This window comes from Hyla sarda, chromosome 7 (genome assembly GCF_029499605.1).
Source record: "Hyla sarda isolate aHylSar1 chromosome 7, aHylSar1.hap1, whole genome shotgun sequence".
NCBI lineage: Eukaryota > Metazoa > Chordata > Amphibia > Anura > Hylidae > Hyla > Hyla sarda.
Window position 1 is genome coordinate 91,532,728 of NC_079195.1, and position 25,505 is coordinate 91,558,232.

Genomic DNA, 25,505 nt, shown 5'->3' on the forward strand with positions numbered 1-25,505 from the left:
ATTCTGCAGTGTGAACTGAGCCTTACTGTAAATGGTAATTTTTTACATATTCAGTAATTTGTTTAACCCCTTCAAGGGGTACTCCGCTGTTAGACATCTTATCCCCTTTCCAAAAAAAGTATCTCAGCAGCCCGGAGCTAAGTTTTCTCCAAGGCTGATGACGGGTGGTGCCGGGGACACGTCATTGTGATGTCATCGCCCCACCTCTTGTGACATCACATCCACCCCCTCAGTGCAAGTCTATGGAAGGGGTGTCACACCCCCTCCCATAGACTTGTATTGATGGGGCAGGGCATGACGTCACAATACCCCGTCCCCTGCATCACCTATCATCAGCCTCAGAGAAAACTTAGTTCCAGGCTGCTGATGTACCGGGCTGCTGCAGGGAGATTCAGGGGGTCCTCAGCAGCTGCCCCCACGCAATCAGACATATTATCCCCTATCCATTGGATAGGGCATAAGATGTTTAACAGCATAGTACCCCTATAAGGACGCAGCCTATTTTGACCTTAACCTTTTAAGGACGCAGGGTTTCCTGGTCTATAATGCAAGGGCACACCGAAAAAAAAAATTATAACTTTGAAGCTCTCAGCTTGTAAGGAAAATGGACATGCCAAATAAATTATATGTTGATTCACATACAAAATGTCCCAGATTTATCAAACTGTGTGAGAGAAAAAGTGGAGAGATTTTCCCATAGCAACCAATCACAGCTCATCACCAGAGCTGAGCTGTGATTGGTTGCTGTGGAAAAATAACTCCACTTTTTCTCTCACACAGTTTGATAAATCTGGGCCAATATGTCTAGTTTGTGGTTGCATCATAAAGTTGATATGTTTTTACTTTTTGAAAACATTAGAGGGCTTCAAAGTTAGCAGTAATTTTCCAATTTTTCACGAAAATTTCAAAATCACAATTTTTCAGGGACCAGTTCAGTTTTGAAGGGAATTTGAGGGTCTTTATTAGAGATGAGCAAATCCAATCTGACAAAGTCGAATTCGCTCCGAACTTCATGAAAAATTTGATTCAGGCCGAATCTGAACTTTCACTTAAGTCGAAATAACAAATTTCTTCATTAGCAACACCCCTGCGATCGTCCTGCATAATGTATAGATGTGAGTGGCTTTCTCCTGTGCTCGCATCTCTGCAATAGATAGGATGATCACAGCTGGTGTCAGGAGTGACACTTGCTGTGATCTGTCCTTAACTGCAGGTACTACTACTCCCAGCATGGAGCACACTCTGCTTCATGCTGGGAGCTGTAGTACCTGCATTAATAGACAGATCACAGCGGGTGTCACTTCTGACACCCGATGCTATCGTCCCGTGTAATGTATAGATGTGGGCGGCCAGCCACTGTTCTCTGGTCCCACTGTAGTATGAGTATATGCCGTATATATACCTATTGTTCATATTTCCTGCAGAGAGCTGTGAGTGGCTGGAATCATCTGGCCATTCACAACTCTCTGTGGGAAATATGAATAAGTGATGTTAATTCTATTCACGTAACTGGCCGGCCGGAGGAAAGTGCAGAGATGTGAGCGCAGGAGAAAGCCGCTCCATCTCTACAATAGAAAGGACAATCGCATTGGGTATCAAGAGTGACACCTGGGGTGATCTGTCTATTAGTACAGGTACTACAGCTCCCATCATGGAATAGTCTATACCAGTGGTCTCCAACCTGCGGACCTCCAGATGTTGCAAAACTACAATTCCCAGCATGCTGGGAGTTGTAGTTTTGCAACATCTGGAGATCCGCAGGTTGAAGACCACTGGTCTATACCATTCTGGGAATAGTAGTACTACCTAAAAAATGGAAAAAAAAATAGTGAGAAAAAAGTGAAACACACATACACTTTATTAAAGGGGTACTCCGGTGCTTAGACATCTTATCCCCTATCCAAAGGATAAGGGATAAGATGCCTGATCGCGGGAGTCCTGCAGCTGGGGACGTCCATGATCATGCACGCGGCACCCTGTTAGTAATCAGTCCACGGAGCGTGTTCGCTCCGGGTCTGACTATGCTCGGCCGCAGGGCCGGCGGCGTGTGATGTCACGTTTCCGCCCCTGTGTGACGTCACGCTCCGCCCCTCTATGCAAGCCGACGGTAGGGGGCGTGATAGCTGTTCTATGAATAATATATATATATATATATATATATATATATGTATATATATACGGCTTATACTCTTACTACAGTGGGACCAGAGAAGAGTGGCCGGCCGCCCACATCTATACATTATACAGGATGATCACATCTGGTGTCAGAAGTAACACCCGCTGCGAACTGTCTATTAATGTAAGTACTACAGCTCTCAGCATGGAGCAGAGTATGGGAGCAGTAGTACCTGCAGTTAAGAACAGATCACAGCAGGTGTCCCTTATGACACCCTATATAATTGTCCTATCTAGATACGAGAAAGCCATCCACATCTATACATTACACAGAACGGGTGTCAGGAGTTACACTTGGGGCGATCTTTCTATTACCACAGGTACTACTACTCCCATCAAGGAGCAGTCTGTTCCATGCTGGGAGTAGTAGTACTACCTAATTTTTTTTTATTTAAATAGAGAAAAAAAGTGAAAGTCACACACTTTATTAAACACATAATTAAAATACAGTACTGATAAAAATTTGCCAATAAATTATTTGGATCGAATTGATTTTTTTTTTTTTTTTTTTATTTGGCAAATCAGCCAAATCAAATTTTTTTTTTAAATTCGCTCATCTCTAGTCTTCATGTTAGAAATAGCCCATAATGGACTCCCTTATGAAAACTGCACTCCTCAGAGTATTCAAAAATTACATTCAGAAAGTTTCAGAGGAGACATTAACATGTTCCTTTTTAAAAGGGTTAAAAGGAGAAAAAAAACACCAACATTTGTAACTTAATTTCTCCCGAGTAAATAAATACCTCCTGTGGATGTATAGTGCTCTGCGAGCTCACTGCAGGGCTCAGAAGTGAAGGAGCTACAATGGGATTTTGGAGAGCAAATTTTGCTCCAATCTTTTTGGGGGACATGTCGCAATTTAGGAAGCCCCAAAGGTTCCAGAACAGAAAAAAAAACAAAAAACACATGGCACACCATTTGAGAAACTACACCCCTCAGGGAACGTAACAAGCGGTGTAGTGAACCTTATCACCCCACAGGTATTTGACAAATTTTTGCTAAAGTTGGAAGTGAAAATGAAAATTTAAATTTTTTTCACTAAAATGCAGGTGTTACCCCAATTTTTTTTTCCAGGGGTAATAGGATTAAAAGCCCCCCAAAATTTGTAACCCTATTTTTTCTGAGTATGGAAATACCCCATATGTAAATGTAAAATACTCTGTGGGTGCACTACAGGGCTCAGAAGCAAAGGAGCGCCATTGGGCTTTTGGTGAGAGAAATTGGTTGGAATAGAAGTCGGGGGCCATGTGCATTTATAAAGCCCCCGTGCTGCCAGAGCAGTGGACCCCCCCCCCACATGTGACCCCGAGTTCGGAAATACCTCATATGTGGCCCTAAACTATTGCCTTCAAATATGACCGGACTCCGAAGTGAGAGCGCGCCATGCGCATTTGAGGCCTGTATTAGGGATTTACATAGGAACAGACACAGATGCAAGCATGGTGTTTGCCTCCTCCACCAAAAATACCCTACGACAGTGTTCCCCAAACAGGGTACCTCCCAGCTGTTGCAAAACTCCCAGCATGCCTGGCTAGTCAATGGTTGTCTGGCAATAGTGGGAGTTGTTGTTTTGCAACAGCTGGAGGCTCCGTTTTGGAAACAGTCCCATACGAGGGTGCTTTTAATTTTTATGGGAGGGAGGGGGTAACTGTGTAAGGGTGTGTTTATATGTAGTGTTGTAGTGCTTTACTCTCTATTTTGTGTAAGTGTAGTGTAGTGTTTTTAGGGTACGTTCACACGGGCGGGGGTTCAAAGCGAGTTTCCCACTGGGAGTTTGAGCCGCAGCGCAAAATTTGCCACAGCTCAAACTTGGAGGGGGAAACTCGCTGTAAACCCCCGCCTGTGTGAATGTACCCTGTTGATTCACATGGGGGGGGGGACCTCCAGCTGTTGCAAAACTACAACTCCCTACATGCACTGACAGACCGTGGATGCTGGGAGTTGTGGTTATGCAACAGGACACTGGTTAGGAAACACTGAGTTAGGTAACAGACTACCGCTGTGTTTGTTTCTGCACCAGTGTGCCTCCAGCTGTTGCAAAACTACAATTCCAGCATGTACGGTCTGTCAGTGCATGCTGGGAGTTGTAGTTTTGCAACAGCTGGAGGCACACTGGTTGTGAAACGCCGAGTTAGGTAACAAACCCTAACCCAATGTTTTGCAAACCAGTGTGCCTTCAGCTGTTGCAAAACTACAATTCTCAGCATGCACTGACAGACAAAGGACATACTGGGAGTTGTGGTTATGCAACAGCTGAAGGCACAACTGTAACTCTCAGCATGACCTTTGTCTGTCTGTGCATACTGAGAGCTGTAGTTATGCAACAGCTGGAGGCACAATTTTCATTTAAAAAAGTGCCTCCAGCTGTTGCATAACTACAACTCCCAGCATGCACAGACAGCTAAAGGGCATGCTGGGAGTTGTAGTTAGGCATCCAGCTGTTGCATAACTACAACTCCCAGCATGCCCTTTGGCTGTGCATGCTGGGAGTTGTTGCTAAGCAACACAGGAATCACAGAGGCCTCAACTCCTGCCGCTGCCGGATCCTGGCACCGCTTTTTCCTCTATACTCGGCGCCACCGCTCTGGACCCCACTGCCGCCGCTTCTGACCCGACTCCGGACCCACTGGTAAGGTGACTCCCGCCGGCCCCACCATCAATCACTCGCCCCGCAGGACCTGTGATTGGTCGGCCGGTCTCGGCCGATCAATCATGGGGATCGTGAGGTGGCACCAGTACCACCTCACTCCTGGTTGGCAAGGGTGATTGGTGCCATCTCGGACAGCACCAATAACCATTATTTTCCGGGTCACCATTGACCTGTAAAAGCCATGATTCGCCGGTCCGAATTGATCACAGGACCCCCCTAGGCGATATGCCGGGTGGCTGCTGTTAAATAAGGAATGCAGCACTGTAAATGTACGGCGCTGTGAGCTAAGTATCTCTTAGCAGCTCCGTACATTTACGGCGCTCATCTTTAAGGGGTAAATCTTTTATATTTGTTATATAATTTCCAACGTAATCTATTTTTCTTCTTTTACAATAATAGTGCAGGGTTAAGGCTATGTTAAGTATGTTTTTGTTTCCTGTTGAAAAATCATGTTTTTTATTTTTTTTATTTCTTACAATAAGAAAGAAGAAAAAAACAAATAGGAAGCGGGGAACTTTTTAGGATCAACTGTCCTTTTCTTGACTGATCCTTTGTATCAGATTGAACTTGCATCCATTACAGAACAAATCCTTTTCTTTTTCCTGTTTTATAGTTTGTTTTTTCTTGAGGTCTAAAGTCAATTGAAAATGTTTTTAAGAGAAAAAATAGATGTTATACAGCATGCATATCATGTTGCTGTACCAACAAACACATAAAGAGTCATGTGCGAAAATATGAAAAAAATTACATCAAATGTTATGAATATATCAGACCTTGAAATTATCTAAAAACAAAGACACACATCCTCGCTACACATCTGTAGTATTATCATTCAGAGTTATTCTGCTTTACTATAACATCATCCCTTATGTATGCCAATGCAACATAAATGTTATTACTCTCAAGGATATACTATACTTGGTATTTTATTAGATTAATATATAACTATGCATGGGAACCAATTCCGCATTGTGCAAGTGTGAGGTGACGGCTTTGAGTCAGTGTACAGATGCTGGAACATAGTTTTGAGCCCGACATGCACACTGTGCTATTTCCGGAGGCTGGGAATAGATTGTATGCATTAATGCCTTGTCCTAGCCACTGATTGTACCATTCTAATTTATTTCTTATTTATTATTATTGATAGAGATGAGAAAACTTACAGTAAATTTGATTCGTCACAAACTTCTCGGCTCAGCAGTTGATGACTTATCCTGCGTAAATTAGTTCAGCTTTCAGGTGCTCCGGTGGGCTGGAAAAGATGGATACAGTCCTAGGAAAGACTCTCCTAGGACTGTATCCACCTTTTCCAGCCCACCGGAGCACATGAAAGCTGAACTAATTTATGCAGGAAAAGTCAGCGACCGCCAAGCCGAGAAGTTCGTGACAAATCGAATTTACTGTAAGTTCGCTCATCTCTAATTATTGACAATGGGTTAATGGACAAGAAGGAAGTATTCTTGACCTGAATTGTCATTTCTTTCCACACCTTATTAGAAATCTTTTTTATTGTTTGGGGTGTTAGTTGATGCACAGTATTGTGAAATCTTGGATGAATTGTGTCTTAGTTTTTTTTTTCCTTAATGTTTTTTAAGTCTTTTATGTCCTTAACAATATGTAATATATTAATAAAATGTGGCTATATTTGTTCAGGTTTTATGATTCCACATGACTCTTTATGTATTTATTGCTGTTGAATGTGATAGCGTTGTTCTGAAACATGTAACACCTCAGTGATTTTGTTTCGAGTGGTGCCCACTTATACTTGCTCCATTAAAAAAAAAATGTGGCAAAAGGCTAAAAAAAAAACCCCCAAAACAAACAAACAACAAACTGACATTTTAATGGAATAGCCAAATGTGATATTAATGGGTCTTAGTTCAAGTAAAAAAGTGTCCTTGATAAAATCGTGAAGCAAAATATTTCAAGTCTGGAGAAATACAGAAATAAAATCAGAACAATGAATATATATCCGCAGCACTCAAGTACTTAAGAAAGACCAGGAGAGCTGGTTGAAACATTGCTATGTGACATTCACTTTTTTGATGGAATACATTTTTCACATTTTTCATGGACTTGAGTGCTGCGGATATATTAATTGTTTTGCTTAATATGGACTCCTGACCCGGGTCTGACTTCTGCATGCACCTTTTATTTTTGGAAATTTACTGGGGAGTGCTGTTTTTTTCTCTCTCTCTCTCTCTCTCTCTCTCTCTCTCTCTCTGTATATATATATATATATATATATATATATATATATATATATACATATATATATATATATATATATATATATACACTAGCTGAGTGCCCGGCATTGCCCGGTCTTTCCTTCATTATCCTTGTTGGGGAGGAAAATCAACAGAGGAGGAAGCTTTTGACTTCATATCCCATCCCCACATATTGTTGTCATATGCCAACCCCATATCCTGTCCTCATACCCCGACCTCCTATCCAGTCCTCCTATCTTGTCCTCCTATCCCATCCTCCTATCTCGACCTCCTGTCCCGTCCTCCTATCTCGACCTCCTATCCCGTCCTCCTATCTCCACCTCCTATCTCCACCTCATATCCTGACCTCCTAACTCGACCTCCTACCCCACCCTCCTATCTCAAACTCCTATCCCATCCTCCTATCTCGACCTCCTATCCCGACCTCCTATCCCGTCCTCCTATCTCGACCTCCTATCCCGTCCTCATATCCCGACCTCCTATCCCCACCTCCTTTCCCGTCCTCCTATCTCCACCTCCTATCTCGACCTCCTATCCCGTCATCTTATCCCATCCTCATATCCCGACCTCCTAACTCGACCTCCTATCTCGACCTTCTATCCCGACCTCCTATCCAGTCCTCATATCCCGACCTCCTCCTATTCCATCCTCCTATCCTGTCCTCCTATCTCCACCTCCTATACCATCCTCCTATCTCCACCTCCTATACCGTCCTCATATCCTGACCTCCTAACTCGACCTCCTATCCCACCCTCCCACCCTCCTATCCCAACCTCCTATCCCCTCCTCCTATCTCGACCTCCTATCCTGACCTCATATCCCGACCTCCTATCCCGTCCTCCTATCTCGACCTAGTATCCCGACCTCCCATCCCGACCTCCTATCCTGACCTCTTATCCCATCCTCCTATCCCGTCCTCCTATCTCGACCTCCTATCCTTTCCTCTTATCCCGTCTTCATACCCCGACCTCCTAACTCGACCTCCTATCTCGGCCTCCTATCCTGACCTCCTATACTGTCGTCCTATCTCGACCTCCTATCCTGTCCTCATATCCTGTCCTCCTATCCCATCCTCCTATCTCGACCTCCTATCCAAAGCTCCTATCCCGACCTCCTATCCCGTCCTCCTATCTTGACCTCCTATCCTGTCCTCATAACCCGACCGCCTATCTCGACCTCCTATTCCATCCTCAAATCCCATCCTCATATCCCGACCAAATAACTCAACCTCCTATCCTGACCTCATATCCCGACCCATAATATGTGCACCAGGTATTGAAATATCTCCAGCCGTACAGAAGTTATGTGGGAACATACATTTCCCAAAGATTTTCATGGGACTTTAAACAAAAAACCCCGACCCTCACAAATTGGGGTGGTTAAAGGTTAAATTAATTATCCTATATTTTAAGTGGACATATAAGTAACATGTGACCAAGTATTATCTAAATATCTCCAGCAGTTTGGAAGTTATGCAGTAACATATGTTTCCCATAGAGTTGTATGGGACTTTAAACATAAACCCCGCCCCTGGCAAATGAGGGAGAGTAAGGGTTAAATTACCTATCCTATGTTTGTTGTTGACATATAAGTAACATGTGTGCCAAGTTTCATGTTAATATCTTTAGCCGTTTGGACGTTTTTGTGGAACATACATACATACATACATACACACACATTGAGTTTTATATATATATATATATATATATATATATATATATATATATATATATACTATCTTAATACCCGGCGTTGCCCTGTTTTTCCTTCCGAATTCTTGTTTGGGAGAAAAATAAACAAAGGGGGAAGCTTTTGACTTCATATCCCGTCCTCATATATTGTTGTCATATCCCACCCCCATATCCCGTCCTCATATCCCGACCTCCTATCCCGTCATCATATCTTGACCTCCCATCCCGTCCTCCCATCCCGACCTCCTATCCTGACCTCCTATCCTGACCTCCTATCCCGACCTCCTATCCCGTCCGCCTATCCCATCCTCCTATCCCGTCCTCCTATCTCGACCTCCTATCCTGACCTCCGATCCCGACCTCCTATCCTGTACTCCTATCCTGACCTCTTATCCTGACCTCCTATCCTTACCTCCTATCCTGACTTCCTATCCTGACCTCCTATCCCGTCCTCCTATCCCATCCTCCTTTCTCAACCTCCTATCTCGAACTCCTATCACGACCTCCTATCCGGTCCCACTATATTGACCTCCTATCCTGTCCTCCTATCCCGTCCTCCTATCCCGTCCTCCTATCTCGACCTCCTATCCTGACCTCCTATCCTGACCTCCTATCCCGACCTCCTATCCCGTCATCATATCTTGACCTCCCATCCCGTCCTCCTATCCCGACCTCCTATCCTGACCTCCTGTCCCGTCCTCCTATCCAGTCCTCCTATCTCGACCTCCTATCCCGACCTCATATCCCGTCCTCCAATCTCAAGCTCCTATCCCGACCTCCGATCCCGATCTCCTATCCCGTCCTCCTTTCCCATCCTCCTATCTTGACCTCCTATCTCGACCTCCTATCTCGACCTCCTATCTCGACCTCCTATCTCGACCTCCTATCCCATCCTCCTATCTCGACCTCCTATCCCGACCTCCTATCCAGACCTCCTATCCCATCGTCCTATCCCGACCTCCTTTCCCGTCCTCATATCTCGACCTCCTATCCCGTCCTCATATCCCGTCCTCATATCCCGTCCTCCTATCCCGACCTCCTATCCGACCTCCTATCCCAACCTCATATCCCGTCCTCATATCCCGACCCATAATATGTGTACCAGGTATTGAAATAGCTCTAGCCATACGGAAATTATATGAGAACATACATTTCCCATTGATTTGCATGGGACTTTAAACAAAAACCCCGACCCTCACAAATAGGGGTAGTTAAGGGTTAAATTAACTATCCTATATTTTAAGTGGACATATAAGTAACATGTGACCAAGTATTATCGAAATATCTCCAGCCGTTTGGAAGTTATGCAGTAACATATATTTCCCATTGACTTGCATGGGACTTTAAACATAAACCCCGCCCCTGGCAAATGGGGGTGAGTAAGGGTTAAATTACCTATCCTATGTTTGTTGTTGACATATAATGTGTGCCAAGTTTCATGTTAATATCTTTATCCGTTTGAAAGTTTTTGTGGAACATACACACATACACACACACACACGTTGAGTTATATATATATATATATATATATATATATATATATATAATTTTTTGTCAGTGGCCCCAAATGTATAACACAATGAATTCATATGCATCTGTCTGATCCATTGGCAAACCCATGTACCAGGCTGGGGCTGGTGTTTTGTTGTAGCCTCAGTGATCATGTGCTGTACTCCAGGCTTTACCATTCAATGTTGGGTGCCATGATGCCAGGAGTACAACACATGAGTACTGAGGCCACTGATTGGGTGCAACGGTCACGTGTCATCCACTTCTCAACAGATACCAGACCACCAAGCTTGTATAGGGGATCAACTCTGGATTGGACATTTGATTGTGGACTATTTTTATATAAATATTTCCAGGACAATTTGTTGTTTAAAGAGGTATTCCAGGCAAAAACTTTTTTTTTTATTTATCAACTGGCTCCGGAAAGTTAAACAGATTTGAAAATTACTTCTATTAAAAAATCTTAATCCTTCCAACAGTTATTAGCTTCTGAAGTTTTCTGTCTAGCTGCTCAATGATGATGTCACGTCCCGGGAGCTGTGCATGATGGGAAAATATCCCCATAGGAACTGCACAGCTCTTGGGACGTGAGTCATCAGAAAGCAGTTAGACAGAAAACAGCAACTCAACTTCAGAAGCTAATAACTATTGGAAGGATTAAGATTTTTTAATAGAAGTAATTTACAAATCTGTTTAACTTTCCGGAGCCAGTTGATATATTAAAAAAAAGTTTTGGCCTGGAATACCCCTTTAAGTATGAAAATATTTGTTAATTCTGCCTAAGAAGTCAAGTGGATGGTCCTATTCAGTGATTGACAGCTCTCTCCATTGATAATTGTACACAGATAATTTAGCCAAGGAAGAGTAGTGATTTACATGAATAAATTACAATTTGTCCTCAAATTTTTCCATCAAACCAATAAATTAATCTGCTTAGCTCCTTGTGCTCTGTAATCATGATGCCTGCAGATTGGGCTTCATTTTCAATGTGGCAGATTTCCTTTGAGACACCTAGGTAGCTTGCTTTAACAAAAGTAAATTGGACAGAAGTAGGATGTTGCATTATGTGATGATGCCACTGTAGACAAAAAAAAAAAAAAATCTATATTCACACAACTATTACTTTTCACAGCCATTATTATTCAGCATCAGGATCTCCAATTTTTGGTAATTTATGTGTAAAAACCATAATAAAAAAGCACGTAACCACAAATAAGCTAAAAAAATATCTGCACTTTTTAGACATGTTTAACTTAGAAAAGTTAAAGTGAGCCTCAAAAATGTATGTGTAAATATAACTGTTTTTGGTGCAATACAGATGAAATACAGAACGCATATGGGACATCTGTATTTTGTCCTTTTGCATAGATTTAATGGGTTGTAGTATCATTTTTAAAATACCAGTGTTTTTATACACCCATCTAACTAGCCCAATAGATTATGGGGGTTATTTATCAAAGGATTTATGTGTTAGATTTTTTCACGTAACTTTGGCGCAATGTTTGGCGCAGTGTCTTTTTGCGCCAAAGTTTGGCGCATCTTCTCCACTCTCATTTTTACAACTTTCTCAAAATCCCACGGTCCTGTGTGTGATTTTAACTTTAGTCAGTAATTCATAATTTGCGCAATTTTGGCACAAATCCTGTTTTTTTTTTTTTGGTCCAAATCCCCACCAAGAAATTTTGCACATGGAAAACACACTTAACAATGTCAGAAAATGTAAAGGCGTCAAAATACATTAAAACATTTTTTTTGTGAAAGCAGCGACGCCTCCAGGGCTGCTCAATACTATCCTTCGAAATAGTTATCTCTGAGGAACCTTCACCCTCCGTTGAGCCAGCATTGGACATGGCCACACAGGTTCAGGAAAGGTAAGCACTAAAGCAGTGGTCTCCAACCTGCGGACCTCCAGATGTTGCAAAACTACAACTCCCAGCATGCCCGGACAGCCAACGGCTGTCCGGGCATGCTGGGAATTGTAGTTTTGCAACATCTGGAGGTCCGCAGGTTGAAGACCACTGCACTAAAGTTACAAAAAAAAAAAAAAACTACCCAAGTTGAAATTAAAATCCATTTCACATGGTGGCTATAAACCCCACAAAAGAAAATATCTCATGTCGCTTGCTGATATACTGCAGGAGGGACTCTGAAATGGCTGCTCTACAGGGTAAAATACGCTGTCCTCTGTTGCCCCTAAGTTCTGTGTAAAAGAAGCTGTGAACAGCTGATTTCAACATTTGAGCCAAAATGACTAACAACTTGCACCAAATGATAAATTTGGTTCATGTCCACGAAAACCAAAGTGAAAAAAAAGGGTAAAAAGAAACTGTCAACAGGCAAAATTGATAAATACCCCCCTGTATGTAGATTATCCATTGTATGGTCCAAAATAAAGAAGCATAATAAGGATGCAAAATATGCCTGTATGAAAACACTGTTAGATCGAGTTTCCAGAATTGTTCAAATGACAATCTGAGGAAGGGGGATTTTACCCTCAAAAGGTGTCATTACTTTAATTTTGGTAAATATGAGAGCAAAAATTTTCCAGGCCCTCGGCGCAATCCACCAAGGACGGGCCAGAGCCTCCCCAAAGGAATTCCACTAATGTGGCTGCAGGGTCTTCTTTATTGAGACATACTCACATGCAGGGTACAGAAGAGAGGGGAGTGGGGGGACAGGTGGTGGCGACCGAGCTCTAGTTTCGCACACTTGGTGTGCTTCGTCCGGCCATTTCAATAGACAAGTGCTATGAATGCTTGAACTGTATCCAAGTATTTGGGGCTTTACTGTATTAAAGGGGTATTCCAGGCCAAAACTTTTTTTTTATATATCAACTGGCTCCGGAAAGTTAAACAGATTTGTAAATTACTTCTATTAAAAAATCTTAATCCTTCCAATACTTGTTAGCTTCTGAAGTTGAGTTGCTGTTTTCTGTCTAACTGCTTTCTGATAACTCACATCCTAGGAGCTGTGCAGTTCCTATGGGGATATTCTACCATCATGCACAGCTCCCGGGACGTGACATCATCATTGAGCAGTTAGGGTGCGTTCCCACAGGGCGTATACGCAGCGCATTTGACGCTGCGCAAATTTTACGGCAGCAGCGGGAAATACGCTGCGTATCCCTTGCTCACTATACACACAGGGCTTTCCGGCGGCAGCCCTATATGTGTAGTGAGTTTTGGAGGCGGGGCCGCGTGTCACAGTCACTCCGGCACATGGCCCCGCCTCCAAAACTCACTACATACATAGGGCTGCCACCGGAAAGCCCTGTGTGTATAGTGAGCAAGGGATACGCAGTGTATTTCCCGCTGCTGCCATAAAATTTGTGCAGCGTTAAATACGCTGCGTATACGCCCTGTGGGAACGCACCCTTAGACAGAAAACTTCAGAAGCTAATAACTATTGGAAGGATTAAGATTTTTTAATAGAAGAAATTTACAAATCTGTTTAACTTTCCGGAGCCAGTTGATATATAAAAAAAGTTTTTGCCTGGAATACCCCTTTAAGCAGCGCCTGAACAAGAGGTTGTTTCCTATCTTCACAAATTCACTGACTGCTATCACAAACCTCGAAAACTGTGATGAACTGCAACACAGAGTAAATAGGAAAGCTGCATACAGTAAATAACATGTATTAACATACTTAAAAATCCATTTTACGCCTAGTTTAGTGCTCCATAATCATATATTTCCTCTGCTGTAATATAAATCCTTTCTTGCTATTTTTCGGTACAAAGTGATAAATGTTGTTACAAACTTATCTCCCATATGGGAGCCCCTGTGGTTTACTTTAAACACTGATCTTCTACTTGGTTCCTCTTAGCATATTATTGCTCTTCATGCATTAGCATTTAACTTTGTTTCTATTATTGTAAATATTCATAGGTATATTGAGCAATTTTAGCTTTGCATACGCAGTAATGGTAATGATTGTCGGCTACATTGCCTTAGCTTTTGTATACTACAGTAATGTAAATAAGGACGGCTTAGATCGTAATCACTATACAATGTCATGGAGCTTTCCCAATGACAAGATAAAGAAGTAATAACAGAAATAACAGAAATTAACTTGAAGCAAGGATTTTATTCCTCCAGGAAAAGGCAAATTCAGTTCCCCAGCCCTGTATGTAAATACCCTGACCAAGGCTTGAGTAGCTTCTTGATTCCACCATAGGTTTCCAAATTCATTATGAATAGATTCAATTTTGGTGCTGGATATGATGCAGTTTCCTCAGCCAAGCACAAAAGCGGACAGTACACAAAACATCAGTATCTGTCTTCTCTTTATAATTTTAATCCCATAACAGATGAAACGTATATATCTACGGGATAGGGGATACATTTTAGTCGTGTTTATGGGACTCCCAGAAAGTGCAAGGGGAGCATGTGCAAACCCTACAGCTCCATGCAAAGGAAGAGCTGGAGCCCCATTCTTAAGATTCTGGGCATCTCAAAAGGTCAGACCTCAAGTTATCAGACACTTGTAGGTTTTAACCCCTTAAGGACCAGGCCCATTTTTTGCCTTAAGAACCAGGCCAATAAAATTTTTTCAATTAACAATACATTTTGATAGTTCAGACTTTTACGCACGGCGATGCCAAATATGTTTATCATTTTTTAATGCATTTTGGGGGGTAAAATAGGAAAAAATGATGATTTACGTGTTTATTGGGGGAGGGGATTTATTTATTTATTTTTTTAACATTTTTTTTACACTTTAATAGTCCCCATAGGATACTATTTATAGCAATTATTTGATTGCTAATACTGTTCAGTGCTATGCATAGGGCATGGCACTGATCAGTGTTTTCGGTGATCTTCTGATCTGGTCTGCTCAATCTCAGACCAGAGCAGAAGACCCCTGGTAATGGAAGGAGGCAGGTGAGGGGACCTCCACGCGCCATTATGGATGATGGGATCTCAGCGGCAGTGCTGCTGGTGATCCGATCATCCATTTAAAGTACCGCAGATGCTGTGATTTGTATTGATCACAGCATCTGAGGGGTTAATGGAGGACATCCGTGCAATCACAGATGTCCACCATTACTGACGGGTCCCTGGCTGCTGACAGCAGCCAGGACCTGCCGCGCATGACGTGAACACGGGTCCGGTGCTCGCGATTGTGGTGGAGCGTAAATGTACTCCATGGTGCGTTAAGTACCATGGCACCATGACGTACATTTACGTCCATTGTTGTTAAGGGGTTAAAGCGCTAAAGTTTTTTTTTCAGCTGTCTTATAAAGTTTGAATAAAGAAAGCGTTTTTATCAACCTCTGATGCCCTGGTTCCTTTGTAATAATAGATACAGCCCCTGGACAAAAGTGGTGCTGATTCTGGACAATGCAAACCTCTTATTCTAATTGTAGGCAACTCTTTTACAAAGAAAACAAAAAACTATTTCTATAATTTAGGACTTCCTTCAAATAGTTTTTTGCTAACCCTTGGGGTATAAGTCATAACATTGCTCCCAAGAATGTCAACTACAATGGCAGTGCAGTCACCAGTACAATAACTAGGCTGGGAAGAGTCTATTCTCGTTGCGATGACAAAGTTAATTCAACAGTTAAAGATCAATTCTAATCAAGTTGAGAGATTGCAGACGGCACCTTTACTGTGAATGTGACAGAAATTCCAGATAAATATCTGCTGAACTGCTCATATTTTCTCCTGATCAATGCATTAAAATGACCCATAACAAAAAGCAAAACAACTGTAAGCGTTCAATTCTATTTTGGAGACTTCTCTGAAACTCAATACATATATTTTCTCTGGTTCAATTATTCATGCCCTTCAACCTACGTTATTCACCAGCTTTGTCTGCTTTGATTTAAATATTGATCTGTTTATTGTGTTTCAGGCAAAGGATGCTGATCTCGGTGCTAATGTTACTTATCGGATAAGATCCCAGGAAGTTTTGCAGCTTTTTCAAATGAACTCGTCAACTGGAGAGCTATCTCTTCTGAAACCACTTGACTACGAATCATTCACGGGCAAAGAGGCCGTATATGTATTTCTTGTTGAGGCTTTTGATGCCATGGGAAGCATGCCTCCTGGAATTGCTACTGTAACAGTGAGAGTAAAGGTAAGGAAATAAAACATGTCTTTTTATATGAGAATACTTTACATTGTTTACATTGTTTAATTGTTTTAAGGACATTGTGGGGAATGTATTATTGTTTTTACCCTTTTTTTATGCCAAATTTATGCGCAATGGGTGAATTGTACACATCTTTTGTGACTTTTTGTGAATGTTCTTTTTCAATTAGTTTTGTCACTGAAGTCAAGAGGGCTTTCTGTTTTGCAGTGGTTACTGATTTAACAATAAAGACAATTTAAAATTGCCACAAATTTTGCACGAATACTCAACTTTTTGCGCAATCTCTTTCCAGCCTAGACCATATTATTCACGAATAATGTGCAACTTCTTGATAAATTTTGGGAAAGCACACGAGGTGCGTACAGGAAATAGGCCGGAATAATAACTTGATTTACACAGACAATGATAAATTCCCCTGTTGGTCTGAACTTCACAGCATTTGTTGGGATAGAAAAAGAGGGGTCATAAAATGCAGCACGATGATAAATTTAGCAAATCTAGTTTTATGCTGTCTAAATTTCAGATAGCATGAAATAAATCTTCCTCACTGTTCCAACCATAAAACATAACAGGTTTCAACATTACCCATAACATATTTTGCATATACAAATAAAAGTCAATAAAAGCTTCCCACTATAGAGAATGTCTCTGGAATCTTATTTGTTAGTGTCTTGTGCAGAAGTCCATAACCCATGGTGTACCACTGTATATCTAGATAGATAGTGACAGGAATGGTTGTCTAGAATCACTATATTTCCCCAAGGTATCTGTTCTATGTGGATACCAGGTTTCAGAAAATGAATATATAATTCAAGGAGAGCTCGGTGAGTTATGGGAAATCCAGAAATAGTTAAATCTCTTGTGAGACACAGCTTTATAGGGGCTTTTGGTAAATCCTGTTATCAGGCCTGGATTTTTATGGGCTGAAAGGCAGGTTTGGTAGTGAGGCCTTTTAATCCCTTCCTTGGCCACCCTAGGTTTTCAAGCTAGCCCAGATGAGCACAGGCTAGCCCAGATAGCCACAGCTCGTCACTAGGCTTTAAAATTAGGTGAGAGTCAATCTACAAGTGAGGCTTAGAGGAACCTTTGCCACTAATCACAGTTTTAATCAGGAAGTTTGCCTTAAAAAGGAGTTTTTGTGACCTGATTAACACATTTTCTTTCTACATTTCTTTCTACAGTTGTCTACTTTGTTGGGTGGCTGGTAGTAAGCCACCTGTATAGACAGGAAAAGTATCTACGTATTTGCTATGTATGTAATTATGCCTGAGTTTGAAGACTGTATTTGTTTTGTTAGTGCACATTCCCACTTGACGTATATGCAGCATATTTCACGCTGCGCAAAATCTGCAGAAGCAGCGGGAAATACGCTGTGTATCCCTCACTCACCATTCACACAGGCTTTCCGGCGGCAGCCCTATGTGTGTAGTGAGTTTTGGAGGCGGAGCCGCACATCACAGTCATGCCGACACACGGCCCTGCCTCCAAAACTCACTGCACACATAGGGCTGTCGCCGGAAAGCCCTGTGTGAATGGTGAGCGAGGGATACGCAGTGTATTTCCCGCTGCTTCAGCAGCTTTTGCTCAGTGTGAAATATGCTGCATATACACCAAGTGGGAACGGGCCCTTACTGACAAAAAAAGACAGGAGAAGCCCTGTTTGAACATTACATCTGTGCCCTTGTCACTGCCTGCTATCTTGTCACTATTTGACTGGTTCTACAGAGATAAGCTCATGCAAGTCATATACTTTTGCCATGGATCCATATTAAGCATGACATTTAATGCAATCTAAGAGCAGAAATGTTGATCCAGTACATGACTAAAATTATGTTTTTTAATATTTTTTTTATACATTGCAAATAAAACACTTTTATGCTACACCTGTTTACTGACCCTGACACTTTTAAATGCTTAGCAAGAAGAACATACTCTATGCCTCATTGCTCAGTAAATATTCACTGAACTTTGCTTACCTCCACATGGTAGTCATTTTCTGGTCTTCTGCATATAGCTTTGTTGTTTACTCCCTGGCAGCACTCATTTACTAATCCTGCATATAGCATTGCCATTTATCCCAGGGTAGCAGTCATCCATTGGGCCTCGCCGTTTACCACTAGATGGCAATTATTCTCTGGATCTGTCCCAGGAAATATTGTCCCAGGAAAAATTGAGCAGCAAATGAAACAGTCTATGCCACACTGCCCAGTAAGTACAGGAGCAGGGATTGTCTTTTCAAAGGAGTTCCTACTCCTGTACTGATTTGCCCAAAGCGAATCACAATAAAACTAGGATTTGGAAGTAACCATTTTTTATTTTTTATTATTGTAAAATTTGGAAGTAATTTGATTCCCTGCTGTCCATGTGATGTAAAAAGGAAATGTGATTAATAAATGTCATTCTCTTCCCAATGTTTAATGTTATAGCTCAATGGTACAGTATATATTTCCATTATTTGATTATTTTGTAGGATAAGTATGGCTTTCAAAGTATATCCAGTTAAATCCATTTTGTTGTGCAAAATGGGAAGAAATCAGAAATTATTTATATATATATTTTTTTTTTATAGTTGTTTCCATCATACACTATTGTAATTGCATCACGTAATGAAATGAATCCCACATTGTTATTCTCTATTTCACCCATGTGTAGCAATAACAACAAATATATGTACTTTATCACTGTGACAGCAGGTTTAGCAGAAATACTAACTGGCCATATATGCAGTTTATTTTTCATGACATTGACTTAAGCCTGTAAACAGAAAAAGCAGCTATTTTTCAAACCAAATAAATTACACTACAAGCCATATTATATCATGTGTGGTAAACCATATCTAATGCAGGTCTACTGCATATTGTAAGGAATAGGCTTTTTAATGATTTACAATTCATTGGTGTATTTAGTGCAAAAAAGAAAAAGGCTTTGCGGAGATAATGTACTGTATATAAGTGCAAGTGCATGGAATCGGATGACAGGGTTTCAACGCATTCACATACATCAGTACAATCAATGGATAGAGACATTCGGATATATGGTTATGGGTTTGTACAGTGATTTATTGCTGTATATGTGAACAAAAGATTAGTCTTTCAGATCAGCAGTGCTTAGATATTCAGTATATCATCATATTACATTATTTTATATAAATATAAACATTTCCAAAGGTTGTCATATTAACCATATGGTGTACTATATGTTTTGGTAATTTCATAACTTAAAGTAATAATTAAAGATGAGATAATTTTTTGAAAATTTGATTCGGCAGATTCGCCAAATCTTCTGAAAAAAATTTATTCAGTCCGAATTTATTTGCGGCAAAACAGTTATTTCTGACCTACAGAGCGCCTCAATAGGGGTGTAGAACACTTTGCCTTGCTGTAACATGCATAGGGTGTGTGCCGGGTTAGTGAAATAATAATGTTATTCAGTATGACATGCAGATTAGAGGCGTCGCTATAAGAATCACTGTCTCAGAGCAACACAATGACAGAGCCTGGAGGTAGCATCAGCATGAGGAGACCATGTAGTGGCTGAATGACACAGCCTGGAGATGGCGGCAGCATGAGGAGATCACATAGTGGCTTAATGACACAGCGTGGAGGTGGCGGCAGCATAAGGAGACCATATGGCCTCACAATTGAAAGATTAAAGATATTTTTTAACATTTAGATTGAAGACTTCAAAAAGATGAACCTAAAAAGTTTTATTTAATGTGCCAGCAACATGAGGAGACCACATGGTGGTACAGTGACACAGCCTGGAGGTGGCAGAAGCATGAGGAGACCATATAGTGGCTGAATGACACAGCCTGTAGTTGGTGGCAGCAAGGGCAGACTATATAGTGGCTGAATGACACAGCCTGAAGTTGGCAGCAGCATGAGGAGACCATATAGTGGCTGAATGACACAGCCTGGAGGTGGTGGAAGCATGAGCAGAACATATGATGGCAGTATGAGACAGCCTGGAGGTGGCATCAGCAGCATCAGTTTTTACCCCCACCGGTGACCAGGTGACATAGTCGGGCAGTGGGTGGCCATACCAGTACCCGGTGACGAAGGTGAGCGAAAAAAGGAGAACACTGCATCAGATGTGTGGCATCAGTCGGTTGGCAGGATCAGAATAGTAGCTGAGGCAGGTAGGCAGACGAAAACGGTCTCTTTTGTAAAAGTGTTAGTGTGCACAAGTAAGTATTGAGGATATGCATTACTTAAAACTTAACTTTTAATAACATTCTTAGGATAACATATAAGTACCCAAACATTTTTGGAAATCAAACAAAAGGAAAGGTGTGCAAAAAACACCATGTGCCACCTACACCACCAAGTATTGATGTGATGCAAGACCTCTAAATGGTGGAAGGGAACAATGTATGGTCCATTGTAATCAATGGGGGTAAAAACTTCCCCTGTAAGGCACTACTCTTGCATTATTAATTCCCTTCTTGGCAAGTGCTACTCGCCCTAAAAAGGGCAGCCCCACACAGGAAACTCTCCCTATTTCCACCTAAAAACTCTGTGAAATGTCAGTGTTTGTAGGTCAAAATAGGGAAAGGTTCCTGTGTGGGGCCGTCCTTTTTAGGGCAAGTAACACTTGCCAAGAAGGGCATTAATAATGCAATAGTAGTGCCTTGGAGAGGAAGCTTTTACCCCCACCAGTTACAAAGGACCATACGTTGTTCCCTTCCACCTTTGCATCACATCAATACTTGATGGTGTAGGTGGCACATGTTGTTTTTTGCACACCTTTCCTTTTATTTGATTTTAAAAAAATATTGTGGTAAATACATTTTATCCTAAGAAAAGGAAAATTTTAGCTAATGCATATCCTCAATACTTGTGGTCTGATGTGGAGGAATGTCTGTAACTGGGGAACAGCACCTTAAATATGTTTAGCACCATCTATATTTGTGAAGTATTGGTGTGGCACCATGGTCAATCTATTCTGATGCATCAGGCATTGGTGGGTGGAAATCCTGGCTGATCCATGCCTGATTCATCTTCACAAAGGTCAGTCTGTCCACATTTTTCCTGGACAGACGAGTTCTCCTTGGGGTTACTATGGCCCCCGCCGCACTAAACACCCCCTCTGATGTTACACTCCTGGCAAGGCAGGACAGCTTTTCAAGGGCAAACTCTAGTTGCATCTAGATGCTAGTTGCATCCGCAAATCAAGTTTGGCTGCTCAGAAGTCCAGCAGATCTTCAAGGTGTGTTGGCATGGGCATGTCAAGGTATGCCACCACCCGCTGGTTCAGGTCCTGCTTCAGGTCTACCTGCTGCTTATGAGTTGCTTCAATATGTGCGTGAAGAAGGCTACTCATCAAGGACTGTAGACTCAGGGTGCTGCTGATGGAGCTGAAACTGCTCCTGCAATCCCCACCCCCTCCCCAGAAGCCATGGCAGTGGAAGGTGAGCACAGAGGGCCCCCCAAATCAGACCTATGAGAGGATGGATGTTGGTGAAGGTAGGCATCGGCCAACTGACTATGTAAGATGTCTCTGTAATAGGTCAGTTTGTCCTCCCTCTCAGTGGGTGTAAAAAAGGCCACCATTTTGTGCCGGTAGCGAGGGTCCAATAAGGTGGAGAGCCAGAAGTCATCCTGCTGCCAAATGGTAAAAATGTGGTGGTCCCAACGCAAGCAAGTGAGCATGCATCGTGCCATTTGTGCAAGTGACTCGGAGGGACTACCTGCCTCCATGTCCACTGCATACTGCCAATGTGTGTCTGGGTCCTCTGTCTCACCTTCCTCACAACCCTCTAGCTCCTCTGGCTGCTCCTCCTTTCCTGTCAGATGACTAGAAAAACCACACATCTCGTGAAACCTAATGATCTCCACTGTGCCCTTTTCATCCAGTTCAGCCTCCACAGGGCTCATGTGGCCATGAGATGTAGGCTCCATTTCACCAAAGCCCTGACCAGCCATTGTTTCCAACACATGTTGTAGTAAATTAAGCAGTGGAATGACGTTGTTCATCCCGTAATCCTGGTGCCTGACTAAGAAGGTGGCGTCCCCAGAGTGCCTGAGCAAACGGCAAGTGTCACGTACGAGCTGCCACTGGTTGACATTGAGATAACACAGGGGAGTCCCTATCTGCTTGGATCATCAAGAAATCGGTGATGGCTTTTCTCTGTTTGTATAGTCGGTTCAACATATGGAGGTTGGAATTCCAACTTGTGGAAACGTCGCAAATCAGACTATGTTGGGGGATACCATTCTGATGCTGCTGCTCAAGGAGGGTGTGCTTTGTGGTGTACAAGTGGCTGAAGTGCATGCAAAGTTTACTTCCCATTGTTAGGATGTCTTACAGATGGGGGGGGGAACACTTCAAGAACCGCTTGACAACCACATTGAACAGGTGTGCCATGCAGGGCGCATGCCTCAGGCTTCCTTGTTGCAGTGAAGAGAAGATGTTCTTCCCGTAGTCGGTCACCATGGTTCCCATTGCACGTTTTTGTGGAGTAAGTCATGATTCAATTTCTTGATGAATGACTTTTAGCAGTTCCTCCCCTGTGTGACTCCATTCGCCAAGGCAAACCATGTGAATGACAACGTGACACCATTGTGCCCTGCACACATTGTATGCTGAAGGGGCACTGAGACTTGTCCATGGAGGCTGAGGACATGGTGGAGGATGAGGAGGTGGAGTCGCACACTGTCACAGGACCAATGGCCTAAGAGCATGGAGGCGGAAGCGGCGTTAACTGTCCAAGTTGCTGTTGTTGCTGTGCAGGAACCACATTCACCCAGTGGGCTGTAAGGGACATGTATTGTCCCTGACAGTAGTTAAAGCTCTACATGTTGGTGCTGCCGTGCACTTTGGTACACACTGACAGGCTCAAGGACTGGCCCACCTTCTGTTCCACAAAATTGTGCAGGGCTGGTACTGACTTCTTCGTAAAGAAATTACTGATTGGGACTCTCCACCACTGCTCGGCACAATCCATCAGTTCTTTGAAAGGTGCAGAGTCCACTTGAAAAGGGAGGGACTGCCGCACCAGAACAGGAGGAGCAGGAGCATCTGGAGCGACAGAAGATAGATATGACACACAGCTCCCTTCGTTTGAGGTGGTGGAGCCTTGGCTGGCTGAAACAGGGAGCGGCGTGCCACTGGGTGATGCAGCAGGCTGGAAAACCACATAGGAGCCACAGTTATCCCAGGCCGCTTTATGGTGACGCTACATATGTTGTCGCAGGGCTGTGGTGCCAACATTGGAACCCTGGCCAAGCTTCACCTTCTGCCGACAGATCTTGCATGTGGCCAGGTTAATATCCTCCGTTTGCTTTATTAAAAACTGCCACACCGCCGAGTAGCTGATTTTCTCACCAACAGTCCGCACTGATTGGCTGCTAATGCTGCCGACTCCAGGAACCCCTGTTTCTCTATCTCCTGGTAAGGTAGGCTGCCGCAAAGCAGATGGTCTATCCCGGGCACGTTTAGCTCCAGACTTTCCACTTCTGCCACCGTGCTGACTGCCAACCATGCTACCACCTTGCTGGCTCAGCTGCTGCCTCACGGGCAACCTGTAACCCTCTTCTCCAGATGATGATGAAGCCCCTTCTGCACCCGGCTCCTAAGTGCGATCGGCTTCATCATCATCGATTTGTGTCTGCACGTCACTGATGTCCTCCTTAGGTTCCTCAACAGTGTCTGCTTCAGGAGCCTGAAAGCTCACATCACCACCTCCCACGTCACTCTCCTCATCACTACCTTCCTGCCTAGCGTGTGAAGTGGTGGATGTCTCCTCTACTTATTGGCTGGGCATTAGCTGCTGACTGTCCTCTAGTTGATCGTCTGCAGAGGGAACAGCCTAGGACAGAGGCAATGGGAGGACAGGGACTGCTCCCGGGCCATGCCAACTGAGGGTTGTGTCTGGGGAACCCACCGACTGTTGACTGGGTTGTCATATGTCACTTGTGATGAAGTGGATGACAGTGTTAACCAAATGATGACAGCAAATGGGTTGCTGGTCAAGACACAGCCGCTAGCTGTTACCGGGGGCTGCTGGTTAGGCCTTAAAATGTGCATGACTGCCACTGTATACTGCTGAGTGTCAACACAAGAAATAAGCACCAGACAAAATGTTGGTATATATCTCCTTCTCAGAATACTGGCTAAGGAGCTGTCCCAAGGAGTTCTGTTTATTATACGGAAATACAGGGTGGGCCATTGATATGGATACACCTTAATAAAATGGGAAATTGTTTGTGATATTAACTTCCTGTTTGTGGCACATTAGTATATGTGAGGGGGGAAACTTTTCAACATGGGTGGTGACCATGGCAGCCATTTTGAAGTCGGCCCATTTGAATCCAACTTTTGTTTTTTCAATAGGAAGAGGGTCATGTCACACACCAAATTTATTGAGAATTTCACAAGAAAAACAATGATGTGCTTGGTTTTAAAGTAACTTTATTCTTTCATAAGTTATTTACAAGTTTCTGACCACTTATAAAATGTGTTCAATGTGCTGCCCATTGTGTTGGATTGTCAATGCAACCCTCTTCTCCCACTTTTCACACACTGTTAGAATCAACACAGGAGAAATGCTAGCACAGGCTTCCAGTATCCGTAGTTTCAGGTGCTGCACATCTCGTATCTTCACAACATAGACAATTGCCTTCGGATGACCCCAAAGATAAAAGTCTAAGGGGGTCAGATCGGGAGACCTTGGGGGCCATTTAACTGGCCCACGATGACCAATCCACTTTCCAGGAAACTGTTCATCTAGGAATGCTTGGACCTGACACCCATAATGTGGTAGTGCACCATCTTGCTATGGGTGTCAGGTCTGAATATTAGCATATATATATATATATATATATATATATATATATATATATATACATTGATCAGTAATCAAAATCATAATGATCATCCTTATCAGATGTACGTATGTGGTATGCACTTATGAGGGGAGGATAATGCGCTCCAGTACGCTTAAAACAGTATTTGTCTACAACACCAGCAGGTGTGTACTTTTGGCTGGCCTTTCACAGTATCTATGCCCTTAAGACTTTAGCAGGAACAAAATGGTACACCACTTAGATGTATGTATTTGGTATGCACTTATGAGGGGAGGACAATGCGCTCCAGTATACTTAAAACAGTATATGTCTACAACACCGGCAGATGTTTACTTTTTGCCTG

At 42.7% G+C, this 25,505-nt stretch overlaps 1 protein-coding gene across 1 annotated transcript in view; it reads left to right on the top strand.

Annotated features, from left to right (window-relative positions):
* The window catches only part of PCDH15 (protocadherin related 15), a 1,516,206-nt gene that overhangs the window by 955,562 nt on the left and 535,139 nt on the right, over positions 1 to 25,505 (top strand). Inside the window, exon 22 of the mRNA XM_056530010.1 lies at positions 16,116 to 16,340. Within this exon, the coding sequence (XP_056385985.1) occupies positions 16,116 to 16,340 (225 nt within the window). The remainder of the gene's footprint in view (positions 1 to 16,115; positions 16,341 to 25,505) is intronic.